Source organism: Oncorhynchus keta, chromosome 9 (genome assembly GCF_023373465.1).
Source record: "Oncorhynchus keta strain PuntledgeMale-10-30-2019 chromosome 9, Oket_V2, whole genome shotgun sequence".
In the NCBI taxonomy this organism is placed as follows: domain Eukaryota; kingdom Metazoa; phylum Chordata; class Actinopteri; order Salmoniformes; family Salmonidae; genus Oncorhynchus; species Oncorhynchus keta.
This window is the reverse complement of record NC_068429.1, coordinates 35,502,771-35,520,834: the sequence shown is the minus strand read 5'-3', so window position 1 is coordinate 35,520,834 and position 18,064 is coordinate 35,502,771. Positions and strand designations below refer to the sequence as shown.

Genomic DNA, 18,064 nt, shown 5'->3' with positions numbered 1-18,064 from the left:
CTCATTCAGTCAGAATTATTTGAAGAAGTACAAACCAGGATCTTTCTCAACCTCCCACTAACACTTACGGCGAAGCTGGTCAAGAAGGCGAAGGACAGTGGGAGATTCTTATCCACCTGCTCCCGGCACAGTTTAGGTGCTGCAGGACCTGGCATGTGGTCACACAGTTTCTCCAGCTCGCTCCTGATCTTGGTCTGGGGATGGAGGAGTGGCAGAGGTTGAGAAAGATCCTGAAATCACTTTGAGATGCATTAAGTATATTTATTGTGTTCTGTAATCATTAACACGTATTAAAGAAAGTATCAAAAGCTACAGTAAAATACTTAGTAGTTTATTTTCATGTTTAGATAGAAAACAGGGTGTCTCTAATACCACAGCAGTGCAGAACAGAAACGCACACATACTGTACCACTTCTAGTGTAGAATGAGGGTTTGAGATGGCCGTTATAGGGGTGTTACAGGTGAAAACCATATCAGGAACTGAAAGTCTGTGTTTCCTTCTGGTTTGCTCAAAAGAGACCTCAAGACTCTATCCTCAACCTTACTTCGACAACCAGGAACAAAAACTGACCAGGTGAATGGACATCATAATGCAAATCGTAGTGATCTGATGGTTATGGGTGTTTTTATGAATTATTAAATGTATGGTTCAGGGGTGTTCTGCTGATATATTCACCTGAATGTCTGGATTGGAGAGAAGGCCTGTAAGGAGTTCAATTATTTGGGCACAGTCCTGGCAGCTGTCCCATTTCTGAGCGGAGGAGAGGAAAAGAGAAGAATGCTAACACAAAGTTGTGGTGGGATACTGAGGAAAAGACCTCCATTTATTCTACTCATTATATAAGTGGACATTTATATTATTCCTGAAAATGTGCCGCCTGAAAAGCAGTGCTTGATTTTGATTAACTGTTCTTTCGTGTTGCAAAACATTTCCCTGTCTTTTATAAACGGACTGTTTTCTACCTTATTCTTTTACAAGAATACAGAAATTAAATTGGAATATACACATATGGAATCATGTAGTAACCAAAAAAGTGTTAAACAATTCTTTATGTCTTTATACAAATATTTTAGATTCTTCAAAGGAGCCACCCTTTGCCTTGATGACAGCTTTGCACATTCTTGGTATTCTCTCAACCAGCTTCACCCAGAATGCGTTTCCAACCGTCTTGAAGGACTTCCCACATATACTGAGCTGTTGGCTGCTTTTCCTTCACTCTGCAGTCCAACTCATCCTGAACCGTCTCAATTGGGCTGAGGTCGGGTGATTGTTGAGGCCAGGTCATCTGATGCACCACTTCATCACTCTCCTTCTTGGTCAAATAGCCCTTATACAGCCTAGAGGGGTCAATACACAGCCTGGAGGTATCATTACACAGCCTGGAGGTGTCATTACACAGCCTGGAGGTGTGATGGGTACTTGTCCTCTTGAAAAACGAATTATAGTCCCACTTAGTGCAAGCCAGATGGGATGGCATATCGCTGCAGAATGTTTTGGTAGCCATGCTGGTTAAGTGTGCCTTGAATCCTAAATAAATCACTGACAGTGTCACCAGCAAAGCACCATCACACCTACTCTTCCATGCTTCACAGTGGGAACCACACATGTGGAGATCATCCGTTCACCTAGTCTGCATCTCACAAAGACACAGCGTTTGGAAGCAAAAACCTCAAATTTGGACTCATCAGACCAAAGGACAAATTTCCACCAGACGAATGTCCATTGATCCTGTTTCTTGGTCTTTTTTGTTGGTGGTGTCCTTTAGTAGTGGTTTCTTTGCAGCAATTTGACAGTGAAGGCCTGATTCACACAGTCACCTCTGAACAGTTGATGATGTGTCTGTTACTTAAACTCTGTGAAGCATTTATTTGGGCTGCAATTTCTGAGACTGGTAACTCTAATGAACCTATCCTCTGCAGCAGAGTTAACTCTGGGTTTTCCTTTCCTGTGGTGGTCCTCATGAGAGCATGTTTCATTACATTTTACATATAGTGCTTAATTGTTTTTGCGACTGCAATTGAAGAAATGTTCAAAGTTTTTTCAATTTTCCGGATTGACTGACCTTCATGTCTTATAGTAATGAGTGACTGTCATTTCTCTTTGCATAATTGAGCTGTTCTTGCCATAATATGGACTTGGTCTTTTGCCAATTAAGGCCATCTTCTGTATACCACCACTACCTTGTCACAACACAAGTGATTGGCTCAAACGTACTAACAAGGAAAGAAATTGCATAAATGAACGTTTAACAAGTCACGTCTGTTAATTTAAACGCATTCCAGGTGACTACCTCATGAAGCTGGTTGAGAGAATGCTAAGACTGTCCAAAGCTCTCATCAAGGCAAAGGGTGGCTCCTTTGAATAATATAAAATATATTTGTTCAACACTGTTTTGGTTACTACATGATTCCATATGTGTTATTTCATAGTTTGGATGTCTTCGCTATTATTCTACAATGTAGAAAATAGCTTTATATTTTGGGGGTTAAATGGGGGAATCATTGTTCCAAAATAACAATAGTTCTTACATTCAGCTTGTCCCAGGCGTTTTGTGTTTCCTCCCCAGTGACAACCCTCGCCAGAGCTGTGGAAATATTAAAAGATGGTTAAATAATTGAGCACTCCATTTATGGTTCTAAAAGTCTCATGTACAAGATTAGACATTTTAATTACATTTTTAATTTAATTGAAACATTAATTTATATGTCAATAATGTCCATTGAATAAAAAATGCTATAACATCACATTCATAGAGTTAACAACCTAAAATGTGTGCAATTGTATAGCGGACTCGTACCTGTGGTCTGGTAAGCAATTAAGACAACGAATACAAGCTTGAAAAATGCCATCATAAGTCAGTCTCTCCCTTTAAGACTCTACTTGAAAAATGAATAACCTCTCAATGTAGAACTGGGGTATAGACAGGGTCCACCTGCCACATAAAGCTCTCACCAATCAGAGCTTGACAGAAAAGTGTGATAAGCTTTTTGTATTCTCGTTGGTATTGCGTAACTGAGTTGTACAAACGTAATGTTGGTCCCAATTCAATAGAAGCTGTAATTTTAGTATGTGGATCCTCTAAACAAAACTAATTTACAACTAGACATCCCTGACTGAATGCTTGAAAGTGTTAGGTTCTAAATGAACCTATTAAATCTCATGGACTACTTAAAACGTAATATACTTAATATGTAACCCCTTCCTCACTAATCCACAGCTCTCCACCCTTATCAGTGCCTGCCAACATATGATCATCTGCACTCAGTACCTGCACTCAGTACATTCCAAGTTGAATTGCCTCTAACATATACATTTCTCCTACAAATAACCATTCACTTCTGGTGTAGACCCTCTTAACTCACCACAGATGCATAGGAGCATCATTGACTAATGCTGGTGGTAGGTTCAATTTAGCCTCTTCAACAGCACCTCAGTGCCATATGATGTTATTGCCACAGCTTGGATGTTGTGTTAGGTTGAGGTTGGCTGCATATGGCTGAAGTGACGCTCTCTGCTGGTCTGATGAAAGGTATGTGCCTAGTGGTGATCACTACTAGTAGTGCACCAGGAAAACGACTTGTTCCTAAGTAATGCTTTGTACTGCAATAAAGCCATAATCAGTTCCAGAAAGGTCATAAACCATTGATGTGACATCATGTCAAGTAACAATGCCAACATGGCAGGATATTCTGTTTTTTTTCTCTGAATTCATATTGAGTTAAAGGCAAAGTGAGTATGAATAAGATATAAGATATTACAATGAATTGATATGTCTCACTTGATGCCTGATGTTCTTTGAAGTGTATTGATTTGTAGTATTTGCTATTGGGGAGAATTTCTTATGGACCTTTGATGTGAGACCAAATCATGAATTCAAAATAGACCTAACCCACCACTATACAAAAAAGGGTTGTTTACACACCTTATGTAGTTCGAGTTGCATGGAGCATAACTCAAGGAGCTCCTACACGGACATTCTTACTATTGTAGTTGGAAAAGGCAGATATTTTAATGGAATATCTATGTAGGCGTACAGAGTCCCATTATCAGCAACCATCACTCTTGTGTTCCAAAGGCACGTTGTGTTAAGAAATGTTTGCAAAAAATAAATGACATACCTTATTTACATAAGTATTCAGGCCAATTGCTATGAGACTTAAAATTGAGCTCAGTTGCCTCCTGTTTCCATTGATCATCCGTCAGATGTTTCTACAACTTGATTGGAGTCCACCTGTGGTAAATTCAATTGATTGGACATGATTTGGAAAGTCACACATCTGTCTACATAAGGTCCCACAGTTGACAGTGCATATAACAGCAAAAACCAAGCCGTGAGGTGGAAGGAATTGTCCATAGAGCTCCGAGACAGGACAATGTCAAGGCACAGATCTGGGGAAGGGTACGAAAAAATGTCTGCAGCATTGAAGGTCCCCAAAAACACAGTGGCCTCCATCATTCTTAAATGGAAGAGGCTTGGAACCACCAAGACTCTTCCTAGAGCTGGCACGCCGGCCAAACTAGGCAATCGGGGGAGAACGGCCTTGGTCAGGGAGGTGACCAAGAACCAGATGGTCACTCTGGCAGAGCTCTAGAGTTCCTCTGTTGAGATGGGAGAACCTTACAGAAGGACAACGATCTCTGCAGCACTCCACCAATCAGGCCTTTATGGTAGAATGGCCAGACCAACGCCACTCCTCTGTAAAAGGCATATGACAGCCTGCTTGGAATTTGCCAAAAGGCACCTAAAAACTCTCAGACCATGAGAAACAAGATTCTCTGGTCTGATGAAATCAAGATTCAACTCTATGGCCTGAATACCAAGTGTCACATCTGTAGGAAACCTGGCACCATCCCTACAGTGAAGCTCGGGGGTGGCAGCATCATGCTGTGGGGATGTTTTTCAGCGGCAGGGACTACGAGTCTAGTCAGGATCAAGGCAAAGATGAACGGTGCAAAGTACAGAGAGATCCTTGATGAAAACCTGCTCCAAAGTGCTCAGGACCTCAGACTGCGGTGAAGGTTCACCTTCCAACAGGACAACAACCTTAAGCACACAGCCAAGACAATGCAGGAGTGGCTTCGGGACAAGTCTCCAAATGTCATTGAGTGGCCCAGCCAGAGCCCAGACTTGAACACGATCAAACAGCTCTGGAGAGACCTGAAAATAGCTGTGCAGCAACGGTCCCCGTACAACCTGACAGAGCTTGAGAGGATCTACAGAGACTAATGGGAGAAACTCCCCAAATACAGGTGTGCCAAGCTTGTGGCATCATACCCGAAAAGACTCGAGGCTGTAATCGCTGCCAAAGGTGCTTCAACAAACTGAATAAATGGTCTGAATACTTTGTAAATGTAATATTGCAGTTTTTTAAAAATAAATAAGCAAACATTTCTAAAAACCTGTTTTTGCTTGGTCATTATAGGGTGTGTGTAGATTGATGAGAAAACCAATTTAATCAATTAAAGAATAAGGCTGTAATGTAACAAAACGTGGAAAGAGTCAAGGGGTCTGAATACTTTCCGAATGCACTGTATATAATTTGGGACTGAGGGTGATGCGATTTAAATAAAAAAAATTCTCACCTGGTGAGGAGGGGTGCTGACAAAAAAGTATCCCATGCTACAGAAGCTATGCTGGTCTGCTAGTACAAAACTAGTAAAGGCCCAGTGCACTATTTTAAAATAATTAATAAAAAAATATATATATAATTTTGTAATTCACATTTTTTAGGTGGTGCACCCTCATCACCCCTACTTCCCGCGGCTATGGTGCCAATATGACCAATCGGTACCTTCAAAGCCTCTCACTGGCCAATACATAGCATCAACAATCCAGGGTTTATATACACTATATATACAAAAGTACATGGACACCTCTTCAAATTAGCAGATTCAGCTACTTTAACCACACCCGTTGCTGACAGGTATACAAAATCGAGCACATGGCCATGTAATCTCCAAAGACAAACATTGACAGTAGAATGGCCTTACTGAAGAGCTCAGTGACTTTCAATGTGGCACTGTCATAGGATGCCACCTTTCCAACAAGTCAGTTAGTCAAACTTTTGCCTTGCTGAAGCTGCCTCGGTCAACTGTAAGTGCTGTTATTGTGAAGTGGAAATGCATACCGTGTAAAAGTCTGGGTTTGGCAGATGCCAGGAGAACGCTACATGCCCGAATGCATAGTGCCAACTGTAAAGTTTGGTGCAGGAACCATAATGGTCTCGGGCTGTTTTTCATTGTTTGGGCTAAGGCCCTTAGTTCCAGTGAACAGAAATCTTAACACTACAGCATACAATGACATTCTAGACGATTCTGGTCTTGCAACATTGTGGCAACAGTTTGGGGAAGGCCCTTTCCTGTTTAGGCATGACAATGCTCCCGTGCACAAAGCGAGGTCCATACAGAGATGGTTTCCAAATTTTGCCTGCATTTGGTGTATAATTTTATGCAAGAAATGTATAATTCTGCAGGAGTTAATATTAAGGCAATGTGAGAGGTTATAGACCTACGGTCAGTGTCCAAATTTCAGTTTCCATTTAACCCATCTGAACAGTTCCCCTACATACAGTTCCCTTGATGTGCCATAGGCCTATTTGAAGTCCTCCTGTTGTGACTGTATACTTTGTATAGCCCTCACAACCATCACATATAATATAGCTGGCACTGCTATCATCTCTTTTACCACTTCACCAAATATTCTACAAATATCACTTTCATGGCATTCCCTCTCTTTATTTTTAACTCTCCATTTCACAGCTTTTCTATTATTGAATTAAACTCTGACATTGTCCCCTCTTGATCAACTTGAACTTTTTCTGCCCATTTGTCACACCCTGACCATAGTTTGCTTTGTATGTTCTATGTTTTGTTTGGTCAGGGTGTGATCTGAGTGTTGTGTCTCCCCGCTACCTCCTTCACCAAAGAAGAAAGAGATGAAGAGGGGGAGCTTGGCAGGTAGTGAGAGGGAGGGGGGTGTGGAGGGGGGCTAAGAGAGTGGCGGGGGGTAATTTGTCCTCCCGGTTTGCCTCAGCCCCTTGCATTTTAGTGGATGACTCCAGTGAGGGGTCGGTGGGCTGTTTGCTAGAGGGATCCTAACTCCTGTTTGAGGAGATGGGGTCCCCTACATGCAGCCCCGAGGCAAACAGGGGGAGGACCCAACACACTGCCTGGGTCATGGGTTGGGATGGAGGACGGGGGGCGTCAGGAGATGAGAGGACGTCCCCGCCGGTGGAGATGGACCAGGGGAGCATCGGGTGAGTCTCCTGTTTTTCTTTGGTTTTTGGGGGTTTTATTTGTTGTTAATAATTAAATGAATAGTTCGGTTTCTTTTTTAGTCTAAATGTTAGGGGTTAAGGAATAATGTTAAAAGGAGGGCGGTTTTTTGTTATTTAGAGGGTGTGGGGTTTGATTTCTGTTTTTTACAGGAGGTTCACCTGAGGGATGGTGGGGATGTGTGTAGATTTAAGAGGGAGTGGGATAAGGGGGAATCTTTTGGGGCATAGGAGGGGTGCACTCAACAGGAGTAGGGATTTTGTGTGGGCATAGAGAGGTTAAAACAGAGAACACTTTTGTAATAATGCAGGGTAGTTTTGGGGATAGATGTTAAGTTTAGAGAAGCTAGATATAGGTTAATTGGGGTGTATGGGCCACAGGTGGCGGCAGACAGGAGGGAGATGGTGGACTGTCTGGCGCCCCTGTGTGTTACAAACAGGCACTTGGTGATAGGAGGAGACTTTAATATAGATTTAGGGGTAGGCGGTGATAGCAGTGCAGGTGCCATCTCTGGGCTAATGGCTTGCCATGGTCTGGTTGATGGTGGCCTGCACACTACTCCGGCAATGGTCGGTTCTACATGGCGCAACTCCAGGGGGTTGCGCGGAGGCTCGACTACATTTTTGTATCCAGGTCTTTGGGTCAGTTGTCTGGGCGGCTGTTGCCTGTTTTCTTCACGGATCACGACGGGGTGTTCCTGCAGGTGGGGTTGCCAGTCTGCCTCTTCGGTAGGGGGTACTGGAAGTTAGATCGGGATATACTGGAGGAGCAGGCTTTCGTTGACGCATTTTTTGTTTCTTTCGGAGGCTTGACGGCCTCCGGTCCATGTGCGAGGGGTGTTAGAGTGGTGGGATTTAGTTAAGGGGAGGATAAGGGCTTTTATAATAGGATATTGTATAAGGGAAAAAAAGGGAGGAAAGGAGGGAGGTGGATCGTATCCAAAGGTTAATTGAACTCGAGTACGAGGCAGGCAACCTCGGCGGGTCGATTGACTGGGAGAGATTCGCAGCCCTAAAGGCGCAGCTCAGGGAGCTGCAGGAGCAGAAGGCTCGAGCTTTCCTGGAGCGTGCGCATAGTGGCTTTCTAGAACATAATGAGACTTGTTCCGCTATGTTCTTTAAGTCGGTTAGGGCCAGGCAGAGTAGGAAGGTAATGCATGGAGTTAGGGAAGAAAATGGTAGTATAGTAAGTAAACCAGAGGAAATGGTCAGGGTGACAACTGATCATTTCCAAGGTTTATTTAAGGAAAGGGAAATAGATGTAGAGCAGGGAAACGTGTTTTTAGAACACTTGTCCCGGCGGTTGCCAGAGGACATTAGAGACGTGATGGAGGCCCAGATCTCACTAGAAGAGGTTGAGAGCGCTCTTAGGAGGATGGGAAAAGGGAAGGTGCCTGGGATGGATGGGCTGCCGGCTGAGTTTTACCTCAAGTTTTGGGGTATACTTGGACCAGTGGTTCTCGAAGTCTTGAAGGCCATCCTTGAGACGGGGTCCCGGGGGATCAATGGCTGTTGGTGTGCTGTCACTTCTTTATAAGAAGGGGGAAGCAACTGACCTTGGCAACTGGCGGCCATTGACCATGCTGTGCGTAGATTACAAGATTCTTGCAAAGGTTTTAGCAGACCGGTTGCGCACAGCCCTTCCCTACGTCGTCCACGAGGATCAGACGTGCGGGGTAGAGGGCCGCTCTATAAGATGGAACCTACAGTTGATCAGGGATTCCATCGCTTGGGTTGAAGATAGAGGGCTGCCTTTAATGGTAGCAGCGCTAGATCAGGCGAAAGCTTTTGATCGCGTGAATAGATCTTTTCTATTCAGGGTGTTAGGTAGATTAGGATTTGGGGAGAAGTTTATAGGATGGATCCGTACTTTATATGTCGGAGCGGGGTGTCGAGTTAGTGTAAATAGTCACTTAGGTGACGTTTTTAACCTCTCGTCTGGGGTCAGGCAGGGATGCCCACTCTCGCCTCTCCTCTTCGTTCTGTACATGGAGCCTCTGGGGCTGCCATTAGGGCAGACACGGGGTGGAAGGCTTGTTGATCCCTGGAAGTGGTGGGCTGCGTGTTAAGATGACGCAGTACGCCGACGACACTTCCTTGCTGTTGTGCAAGGACTCGTGCCTGACAAGGTCCCTTGCCATCTTTGGGGATTTCACCCGAGCGTCGGGAGCAGTTCTGAACCATGCAAAGTCTTCCGTCAAGTTTTTCGGAAGATGGCGCGGTAGAACGGATGTGCCTGGGGGTTATCTCTCTGTGAAGGGGCCCTGAGGATTCTCGGGGTTCATTTTAAGACCTCCGGCTCATCGACGCTAAACTGGAACATGCGTATCGCAGTGGTACAGAGGAAGCTAGCAATGTGGAAGGCTAGGTATTTGTCTTTTATGGGCAAAGTCCTGGTCCTAAAGGTGGATGTGTTGCCGTCTCTTTTGTATTTGGCGTACATCTACCCATTGCCGGCTTGTCTGAGGAGGCCTCTAGTGAGGCTTGTGTTTCAGTTTATGTGGAGTGGCAGGTGCGAGTGGGTCGCCAGGGCACGCATGATCTGTCCCATCGGGGAGGGAGGTAGGGGGTACCACATTTCCCCCTCAAGCTGGACTCAATTTTTGTTTCTTTCTTGTTAGCGGAGCTTGCTCAGCCAGTGATACACCCGTCCGGTTACCTCCTGCGGGTGTTCTTCTCGTATCAGGCGAGAAGCGTAATGGTGTGGTCTAACGCGGGTCCTCGGGCGGAACAGCTGCCGTGGCACTTTGGTCATGCGGCCAAGTGGCTGCGTGCGCACCCCGAGGTTGAAGTTGCCCGAGTAGGTTTAGACCACAGGCACCTGTACGAGGAGGTCAGGCAGGCAGAGAGTCCTGCGCCCGTAGCGGGCATCTCGTCAGTGGTCTGGGAGGGAGTGCAGGCGCGGGCGCCTGGACAACGGGCTCAAGGACCTGAATTTGTTGAGCCTTCATAGCGTTTGCCGGTACTTTCCATCTTGTACCGGTATAGTTTGGTGCAATCCCCCACCTGTCCAAGATCCTCGTGGCAGGGAGGAGACTGTGCGCCATGCCTTCTGGGACTGTGCCTTTGCCGGACTAGTCTGGGCAAGGGCACGGGTGATGCTAGGTGTGGTTAGGAGTGATTTTGTTTTGACATGGGCTAGGCTAGAGAGAGGCGTAGGGAGAGCAAAAGGAACGGATAGGGACAGGTTTCTGCTCTGGCTTCTCATGAGTCTCTTTAAAAGGGACTGTGGGAAGCCAGGAAGAATTTAGTCAAGACAGGGAGAGATTGGGGGTGGAAGGGATAGTGAGAAGGGTGGAAGGTGATTTGAGGGGGAGGATGAAGAGGGAGGAGAGGAAGTGGGGGAAGCATGCGGCACGGGAGAGGTGGAAAGGGGGTTTAGGGCTGGGAGTGTTAGAGTGAGTTTGGTAAGGGGATAGATTAGGGAAGGGGAGATAGGGAAAGGGTTAGGTATTGGTTAGGTATGACGGGGAGGGACGATGCTCCCCTGAGGTTTGTTTTTGTTTGATATTTTTGTAAATAGAATTAATTAAGAATGAATGATATGATTTTGTAAAGTGTGAATGGTATTGATTGTAAATAAATTATTTTAACCACCTGTGCCTTGTTGTTTTGGCTTTCGTGCCGCTTGTATTGTGCAGATGATTACGAGTCTCGTCCTGGGTTGTATCATTATACGCTTGTGTTTTCGGGTCTCGTCCCGTGTATTTATTCGTGGTACTCCTCGCTCTTTTGTTTGGGTCTCAACCCTGTGTTTTGTAATACGTGTTTGTTTGCTCTTCACCCCCTTGCCTTTACATGGCACGCTGTAAAAAACTATTACGCATTCCTGCGCCTGTCTCCTGACCATTTGTACCAATGTGACAGCTCAGCATTTTAACATTTTGTCATAATTGGTTAAAGCAATACCCTTTTATCCGCTGCCGTCGGACTTATTTTCTGCCATTATCTTCAAATCTGAAAAGTTATGAAACCCCGCTCATCTTCTGAAGAATTGCATTATGGACCCTAAAAGCACGGAAATAGCGTCCACTGCATGCATACTTCCTGTTTTGGAGTATTTAGTACGTTATCTGGGAACTTTTGGCATTCTAACTATATCCATACTATTTTTTATTTATTTATTTTATTTCACCTTTATTTAACCAGGTAGGCAAGTTGAGAACAAGTTCTCATTTACAATTGCGACCTGGCCAAGATAAAGCAAAGCAGTTCGACAGATACAACGACACAGAGTTACACATGGAGTAAAACAAACATACAGTCAATAATACAGTATAAACATGTCTATATACAATGTGAGCAAATGAGGTGAGAAGGGAGGTAAACGCAAAAAAGGCCATGGTGGCAAAGTAAATACAATATAGCAAGTAAAACACTGAAATTGTAGTTTTGCAATGTAAGAATGTGCAAAGTAGAAATAAAAATAATGGGGTGCAAAGGAGCTAAATAAATTAAATACAGTTGGGAAAGAGGTAGTTGATTGGGCTAAATTATAGGTGGGCTATGTACAGGTGCAGTAATCTGTGAGCTGCTCTGACAGTTGGTGCTTAAAGCTATTGAGGGAGATAAGTGTATCCAGTTTCAGAGATTTTTGTAGTTCGTTCCAGTCATTGGCAGCAGAGAACTGGAAGGAGAGGCGGCCAAAGAAAGAATTGGTTTTGGGGGTGACGAGAGAGATATACCTGCTGGAGCGTGTGCTACAGGTGGGAGATGCTATGGTGACCAGCGAGCTGAGATAAGGGGGGACTTTACCTAGCAGGGTCTTGTAGACGACATGGAGCCAGTGGGTTTGGCGACGAGTATGAAGCGAGGGCCAGCCAACGAGAGCTTACAGGTCGCAATGGTGGGTAGTATATGGGGCTTTGGTGACAAAACGGATTGCACTGTGATAGACTGCATCCAATTTGTTGAGTAGGGTATTGGAGGTATTTTGTAAATGACATCGCCAAAGTCAAGGATTGGTAGGATGGTCAGTTTTACAAGGGTATGTTTGGCAGCATGAGTGAAGGATGCTTTGTTGCGAAATAGGAAGCCAATTCTAGATTTAACTTTGGATTGGAGATGTTTGATATGGGTCTGGAAGGAGAGTTTACAGTCTAACCAGACACCTAAGTATTTGTAGTTGTCCACGTATTCTAAGTCATTGCCGTCCTGAGTAGTGATGTTGGACAGGCGGGTACGTGCAGGTAGCGATCGGTTGAAGAGCATGCATTTAGTTTTACTTTTATTTAAGAGCAATTGGAGGCCACGGAAGGAGAGTTGTATGGCATTGAAGCTTGCCTGGAGGGTTGTTAACATTGTCCAAAGAAGGGCCGGAAGTATACAGAATGGTGTCGTCTGCGTAGAGTTGGATCAGAGACTCACCAGCAGCAAGAGTGACCTCATTGATGTATACAGAGAAGAGAGTCGGTCCAAGAATTGAACCCTGTGGCACCCCCATAGAGACTGCCAGAGGTCCGGACAGCAGACCCTCCGATTTGACACACTGAACTCTATCAGAGAAGTAGTTGGTGAACCAGGTGAGGCAATCATTTGAGAAACCAAGGCTGTCGAGTCTGCCGATGAGGATGTGGTGATTGACAGAGTCGAAAGCCTTGGCCAGATCAATGAATACGGCTGCACAGTAATGTTTCTTATCGATGGCGGTTAAGATATCGTTTAGGACCTTGAGCGTGGCTGAGGTGCACCCATGACCAGCTCTGAAACCAGATTGCATCGCAGAGAAGGTATGGTGAGATTCGAAATGGTCGGTAATCTGTTTGTTGACTTGGCTTTCGAAGACCTTAGAAAGGCATGGTAGGATATATATAGGTCTGTAGCAGTTTGGGTCAAGAGTGCCCCCTTTGAAGAGGGGGTGACTGCAGCTGCTTTCCAATCTTTGGGAATCTCTGACGACACGAAAGAGAGGTTGAACAGGCTAGTAATAGGGGTGGCAACAATTTCGGCAGATAATTTTAGAAAGAAAGGGTCCAGATTGTCTAGCCCGGCTGATTTGTAGGAGTCCAGATTTTGCAGCTCTTTCAGAACATCAGCTGAATGGATTTGGGAGAAGGAGAAATGGGGAAGGCTTGTGCGAGTTGCTGTTGGGGGTGCAGTGCTGTTGACCGGGGTAGGAGTAGCCAGGTGGAAAGCATGGCCAGCCATAGAAAAATGCTTATTGAAATTCTCAATTATGGTGGATTTATCAGTGGTGACAGTGTTTCCTATCTTCAGTGCAGTGGGCAGCTGGGAGGAGGTGTTCTTATTCTCCATGGACTTTACAGTGTCCCAGAACTTTTTTGAGTTAGTGTTGCAGGAAGCAAATTTCTGCTTGAAAAAGCTAGCCTTGGCTTTTCTAACTGCCTATGTATAATGGTTTCTAGCTTCCCTGAACAGCTGCATATCACGGGGGCTGTTCAATGCTAATGCAGAACGCCATAGGATGTTTTTGTGTTGGTTAAGGGCAGTCAGGTCTGGGGAGAACCAAGGGCTATATCTGTTCCTGGTTCTAAATTTCTTGAATGGGGCATGTTTATTTAAGATGGCATACAACTCTCCTTCCGTGGCCTCCAATTGCTCTTAAATACAATGCCAAGGCATTTAAAAAAATATCCAGGCATCCACTACTGACGGGATGAGATCAATATCCTTCCAGGATACCCCGGTCAGGTCGATTAGAAAGGCCTGCTCGCTGAAGTGTTTCAGGGAGCGTTTTACAGTGATGAGTGGAGGTCGTTTGACCGCTGACCCATTACGGATGCAGGCAATGAGGCAGTGATCGCTGAGATCTTGGTTGAAGACAGCAGAGGTGTATTTAGAGGGGAAGTTGGTTAGGATGATATCTATGAGGATGCCCGTGTTTAAGGCATTGGGGTGGTATCTGGTAGGTTCATTGATAATTTGTGTGAGATTGAGGGCATCAAGTTTAGATTGTAGGATGGCTGGGGTGTTAAGCATGTTCCAGTTTAGGTCGCCTAGCAGCACGAGCTCTGAAGATAGATGGGGGGCAATCAGTTCACATATTGTGTCCAGAGCACAGCTGGGGGCAGAGGGTGGTCTATAGCAGGCGGCAACGGTGAGAGACTTGTTTTTAGAGAGGTGGATTTTTAAAAGTAGAAGTTCAAATTGTTTGGGTACAGACCTGGATAGTAGGACAGAACTCTGCAGGCTATCTTTGCAGTAGATTGCAACACCGCCCCCTTTGGCAGTTCTATCTTGTCTGAAAATGTTGTAGTTTGGAATTAAAATTTCTGAATTTTTGGTGGTCTTCCTAAGCCAGGATTCAGACACAGCTAGAACATCCGGGTTGGCAGAGTGTGCTAAAGCAGTGAATAGAACAAACTTAGGGAGGAGGCTTCTAATGTTAACATGCATGAAACCAAGGCTATTACGGTTACAGAAGTCGTCAAAAGAGCGCGCCTTGGGAATAGGAGTGGAGCTAGGCACTGCAGGGCCTGGATTCACCTCTACATCGCCAGAGGAACATAGGAGTAGAATAAGGGTGCGGCTAAAAGCAATAAGAATTGGTCGTCTAGAACGTCCGGAACAGAGAGTAAAAGGAGGTTTCTGAGGGCGATAAAATAGCATCAAGGTATAATGTACAGACAAAGGTATGGTAGGATGTGAATACAGTGGAGGTAAACTATGACCAATAAGCATACCATATAGTCAATTCACGTCACAAATACTGCGGTTATTATGAGTATTCGAACACAGCTAAGGTTTGGGGTGGCAGCTTAACCAAACACATCTTCAGAGTTCATAAGTAGCTGTTTCTAAGGTCCCTGGGCTATGTGTTGTGTGCATTGATCAGTTTAGTGAAGTATGTAATAGCAGAGTTCTGTGCGTGTCATGGGAGTGTTCAGTTTGTGGCTGTTGCTGGTTGCCCATCAAGTAATCTGCTGTCTGGTTGGGGGGGCCAGTCTGCAAACGGGGAGTTCTGCAAGGATTTAGCAAATGAGTACTTGGTCAATGAATTCTTCAAACTTGCTGGAGACCCTGCTAGGGATGGAGACTCACTGCACATCAGCCATCCCTGGACTTCACAAACGACAAACTTTCACCAGGGTCTGTAAAGCTTCTCCAGGCACTGTGGACGTTGAGGGTGTCGGTTCTCCGGGCAGAGAATTCCGTGTTCTAATGTGAAACAGGTGTTCTGACCAGATTGAATTGACCAGACATGCTAATGTGATTAGCATGAGGTTGTAAGTAACAAGAAAATATCCCAGGACATAGACATATCTGATATGGGCAGAAACATTAAATTCTTGTTAATCTAACTGCACTGTCAATTTACAGTAGCTATTACAGTGAAAGGATACCATTGCTAATGTTTTAGGAGTGCACAGTTATGAACTTAAATGTATTAAGAAACCAATTAGGCACATTTGGGCAGTCTTGATGTCACGCCCTGGCCTTAGTTATCTTTGTTTTCTGTATTATTTTGGTTAGGTCAGGGTGTGACATGGGGGATTTATGTGTTTTGTCTGGTCTAGGGGTTTTGTATGTTTATGGGGTGTTCTCTAGTCTAGGTGTTTATGTAAGTCTATGGTTGCCTAGATTGGTTCTCAATTAGAGGCAGGTGTTTATCGTTGTCTCTGATTGGGAACCGTATTTACGAAGCCATGTTCTTTGGGTATTTTGTGGGTGACTGTTTCCTGTGTCTGTGTTTATACTTCACGGGACTGTTTCGTTGCCAGTTCACTTTGTTATTTTGTATTTGTGTTCATGTTGAGTTTTCTTATTAAATAACATGGACACCTACCACGCTGCATATTGGTCCGATCCTTGCTACACCTCCTCTTCAGAGGAAGAGGAGGAAATCTGCCGTGACACTTGATGCAAAATTGAACAGAAATACAATGGTTCATTGGACCAGTCTAAAACTTTGCACATACACTGCTGCCGTCTAGTGGAAAATCTAAATTGCGCCTGGGTGGGAATAATACATTATCGCCTTTCTCTTGCATTTCAAAGATGATGGTACAAAAAAACAGCCAGATCCTTAATTAAATTAAGAACAAATTATTATTTTCAATGTTGACCTCCACTGATAGATTTTCCTATATTGTTTTACCTCCACTATTGGCCAGCTCAATTTTGGTGTTTTCCTCCTTGGTCATCATATCTTATAAAGGATAGCTATGAATGTACCTATGCCCTGGACTTGCATTTTGTTGTTTCTATCCCGTACATAGCCTTGAAAGAAAGGAAAATGTGCTACCTCCTACCTGGACAGTTTCTGATTGATAGAGGCTACTCTTTGTTGAAGGTCAAGGCTGTGTTCAAATAGTAGCTGTACAGTGTTTCATGTGCAATTTCACTGGATTTGTTTTAGGGTGGGTGAGAAGGCACTGTGTTTGCAAGACATGCATTACGATTAAAGCTACCTGTCGTTTAGCTTTCTGTCCCTAACGTGTTTCTTGGATGTGCCTCTGACTGCAAGCCAAGGGTCAGAGGAGAACATAAACATATTCTACACGTCCTCAATACAAGGCGAGACTACACTACTAGAGGCACAAAAATAATGTTTTGGAGGTCTTTTAAAATGCAACTGCTCTGTATAATGTCCACCAAGATACCATTGGTTCTCTGTTTGGTACCTGCAACATCTTCCACAAGATAAATGCCAGTGTTGCACACCCAATAACTTCTAAATAAAGGGCCACCACCTGTTTGCTGGTTGGCTGCAATATATTATATGCCCAGTAGATGGTGGCAGTGTGCTATTCATAAGCTTTGGTGAAGTGAGCTGTAGTGACCGCAAATTATGACCACTGCTAATGCAGTGGCAGTTATAGAACTGAACAGGACAACAAAAAGGAAACTTGAAATATATTTAAGTGTAATTTTGCTTCAGATTAACATTCTGACCTGGCTTTTCTGTTATATCGCTCTCCCCCCTCACATGTCTTTCTTGATTTTACTACATCCTGTCCATTTCTTTGAATCTTTGCTTCCATATTACCCAGACAATGCACACAGTTTATGGTGATTGTCCTGGGAAGAAGATAACTTAATGAGACATCATTACATTACACGTTTAGTATTTGCCAACATTCAAAAGTATTTCAGATGCCAGACTTTAAGAGGTTGAAAAGAACTGATCATTATGGAGTTGGAATGAAACTAGCAGCTCCAGTGCTGTTGTGGGCTGGGGTAGTACAGTGTGGGGGTCTCTGAGGTTCCTCTCTGCCTCAGTTAGGGGCTCCTCCTCCTGGATGCTGTGTATAGGCCTACTGATATTTGGAAGCCTACACGTGCAGAATGCCACGTAGCCTGTGGTATGTGTATATGTGTGTGCTGCCAAGATGCAGTTCTATACTCTTAAATTGAGTTGAGTAATTGAAACCAGCAGTTTATGAAAGAAAAAAAACATAGAAATGGTCAATCTTGATGTTTATTTGTCTGCAGTATAGAAGTGGAAGCCTAGTTTCAAATACTTGGTGTTGGAAATTATGACCACAAGATAATTTGACTGATATTGCAAAGGGGATGTGGATTGGGAAACGGTGACTGGATAAAAAACTTGAGGGAGGAAAATTATAAACTGTGTTGGGGTGTATGTGAGGGACAGGAGGAAGACATAATAGTATCATCACCACTAAGCAGCCCATACTAAGCAGAGCAAATCGTAATTTTAATGTCTAGTTTTGATTTATATTTTGTCTGAGTTATCAACTAAAGTGATTTCAAAAGTAAAATGTAAAACATTTAACCATGTCATTGGATTTAGGTTAAAAGTTGGATTTTAAAAAATGCATTCCCTTACAGTGATGTCTCAAGATTTTCACTCATCACACATATA

At 44.1% G+C, this 18,064-nt stretch overlaps 1 protein-coding gene across 7 annotated transcripts in view; it reads right to left on the bottom strand.

Annotated features, from left to right (window-relative positions):
• sftpba (surfactant protein Ba) overlaps positions 1 to 18,064 on the bottom strand; it is a 49,144-nt gene that overhangs the window by 2,148 nt on the left and 28,932 nt on the right. For 4 of the 7 annotated variants that reach the window (XM_035776201.1, XM_035776202.1, XM_035776203.1 and 1 more), the window contains 4 exons: positions 2,530 to 2,585; positions 677 to 751; positions 410 to 540; positions 69 to 194 (listed from right to left, as the gene is read on the bottom strand). In XM_035776201.1, the coding sequence (XP_035632094.1) occupies positions 69 to 194; positions 410 to 472 (189 nt within the window). In that variant the 5' untranslated portion in view covers positions 473 to 540; positions 677 to 751; positions 2,530 to 2,585. Of the gene's footprint in view, positions 1 to 68; positions 195 to 409; positions 541 to 676; positions 752 to 2,529; positions 2,586 to 2,798; positions 2,966 to 4,119; positions 4,233 to 18,064 lie in introns of those variants that run through there. The other 3 variants (XM_052525740.1, XM_035776198.2, XM_035776199.1) reach the window with 3 other exon arrangements.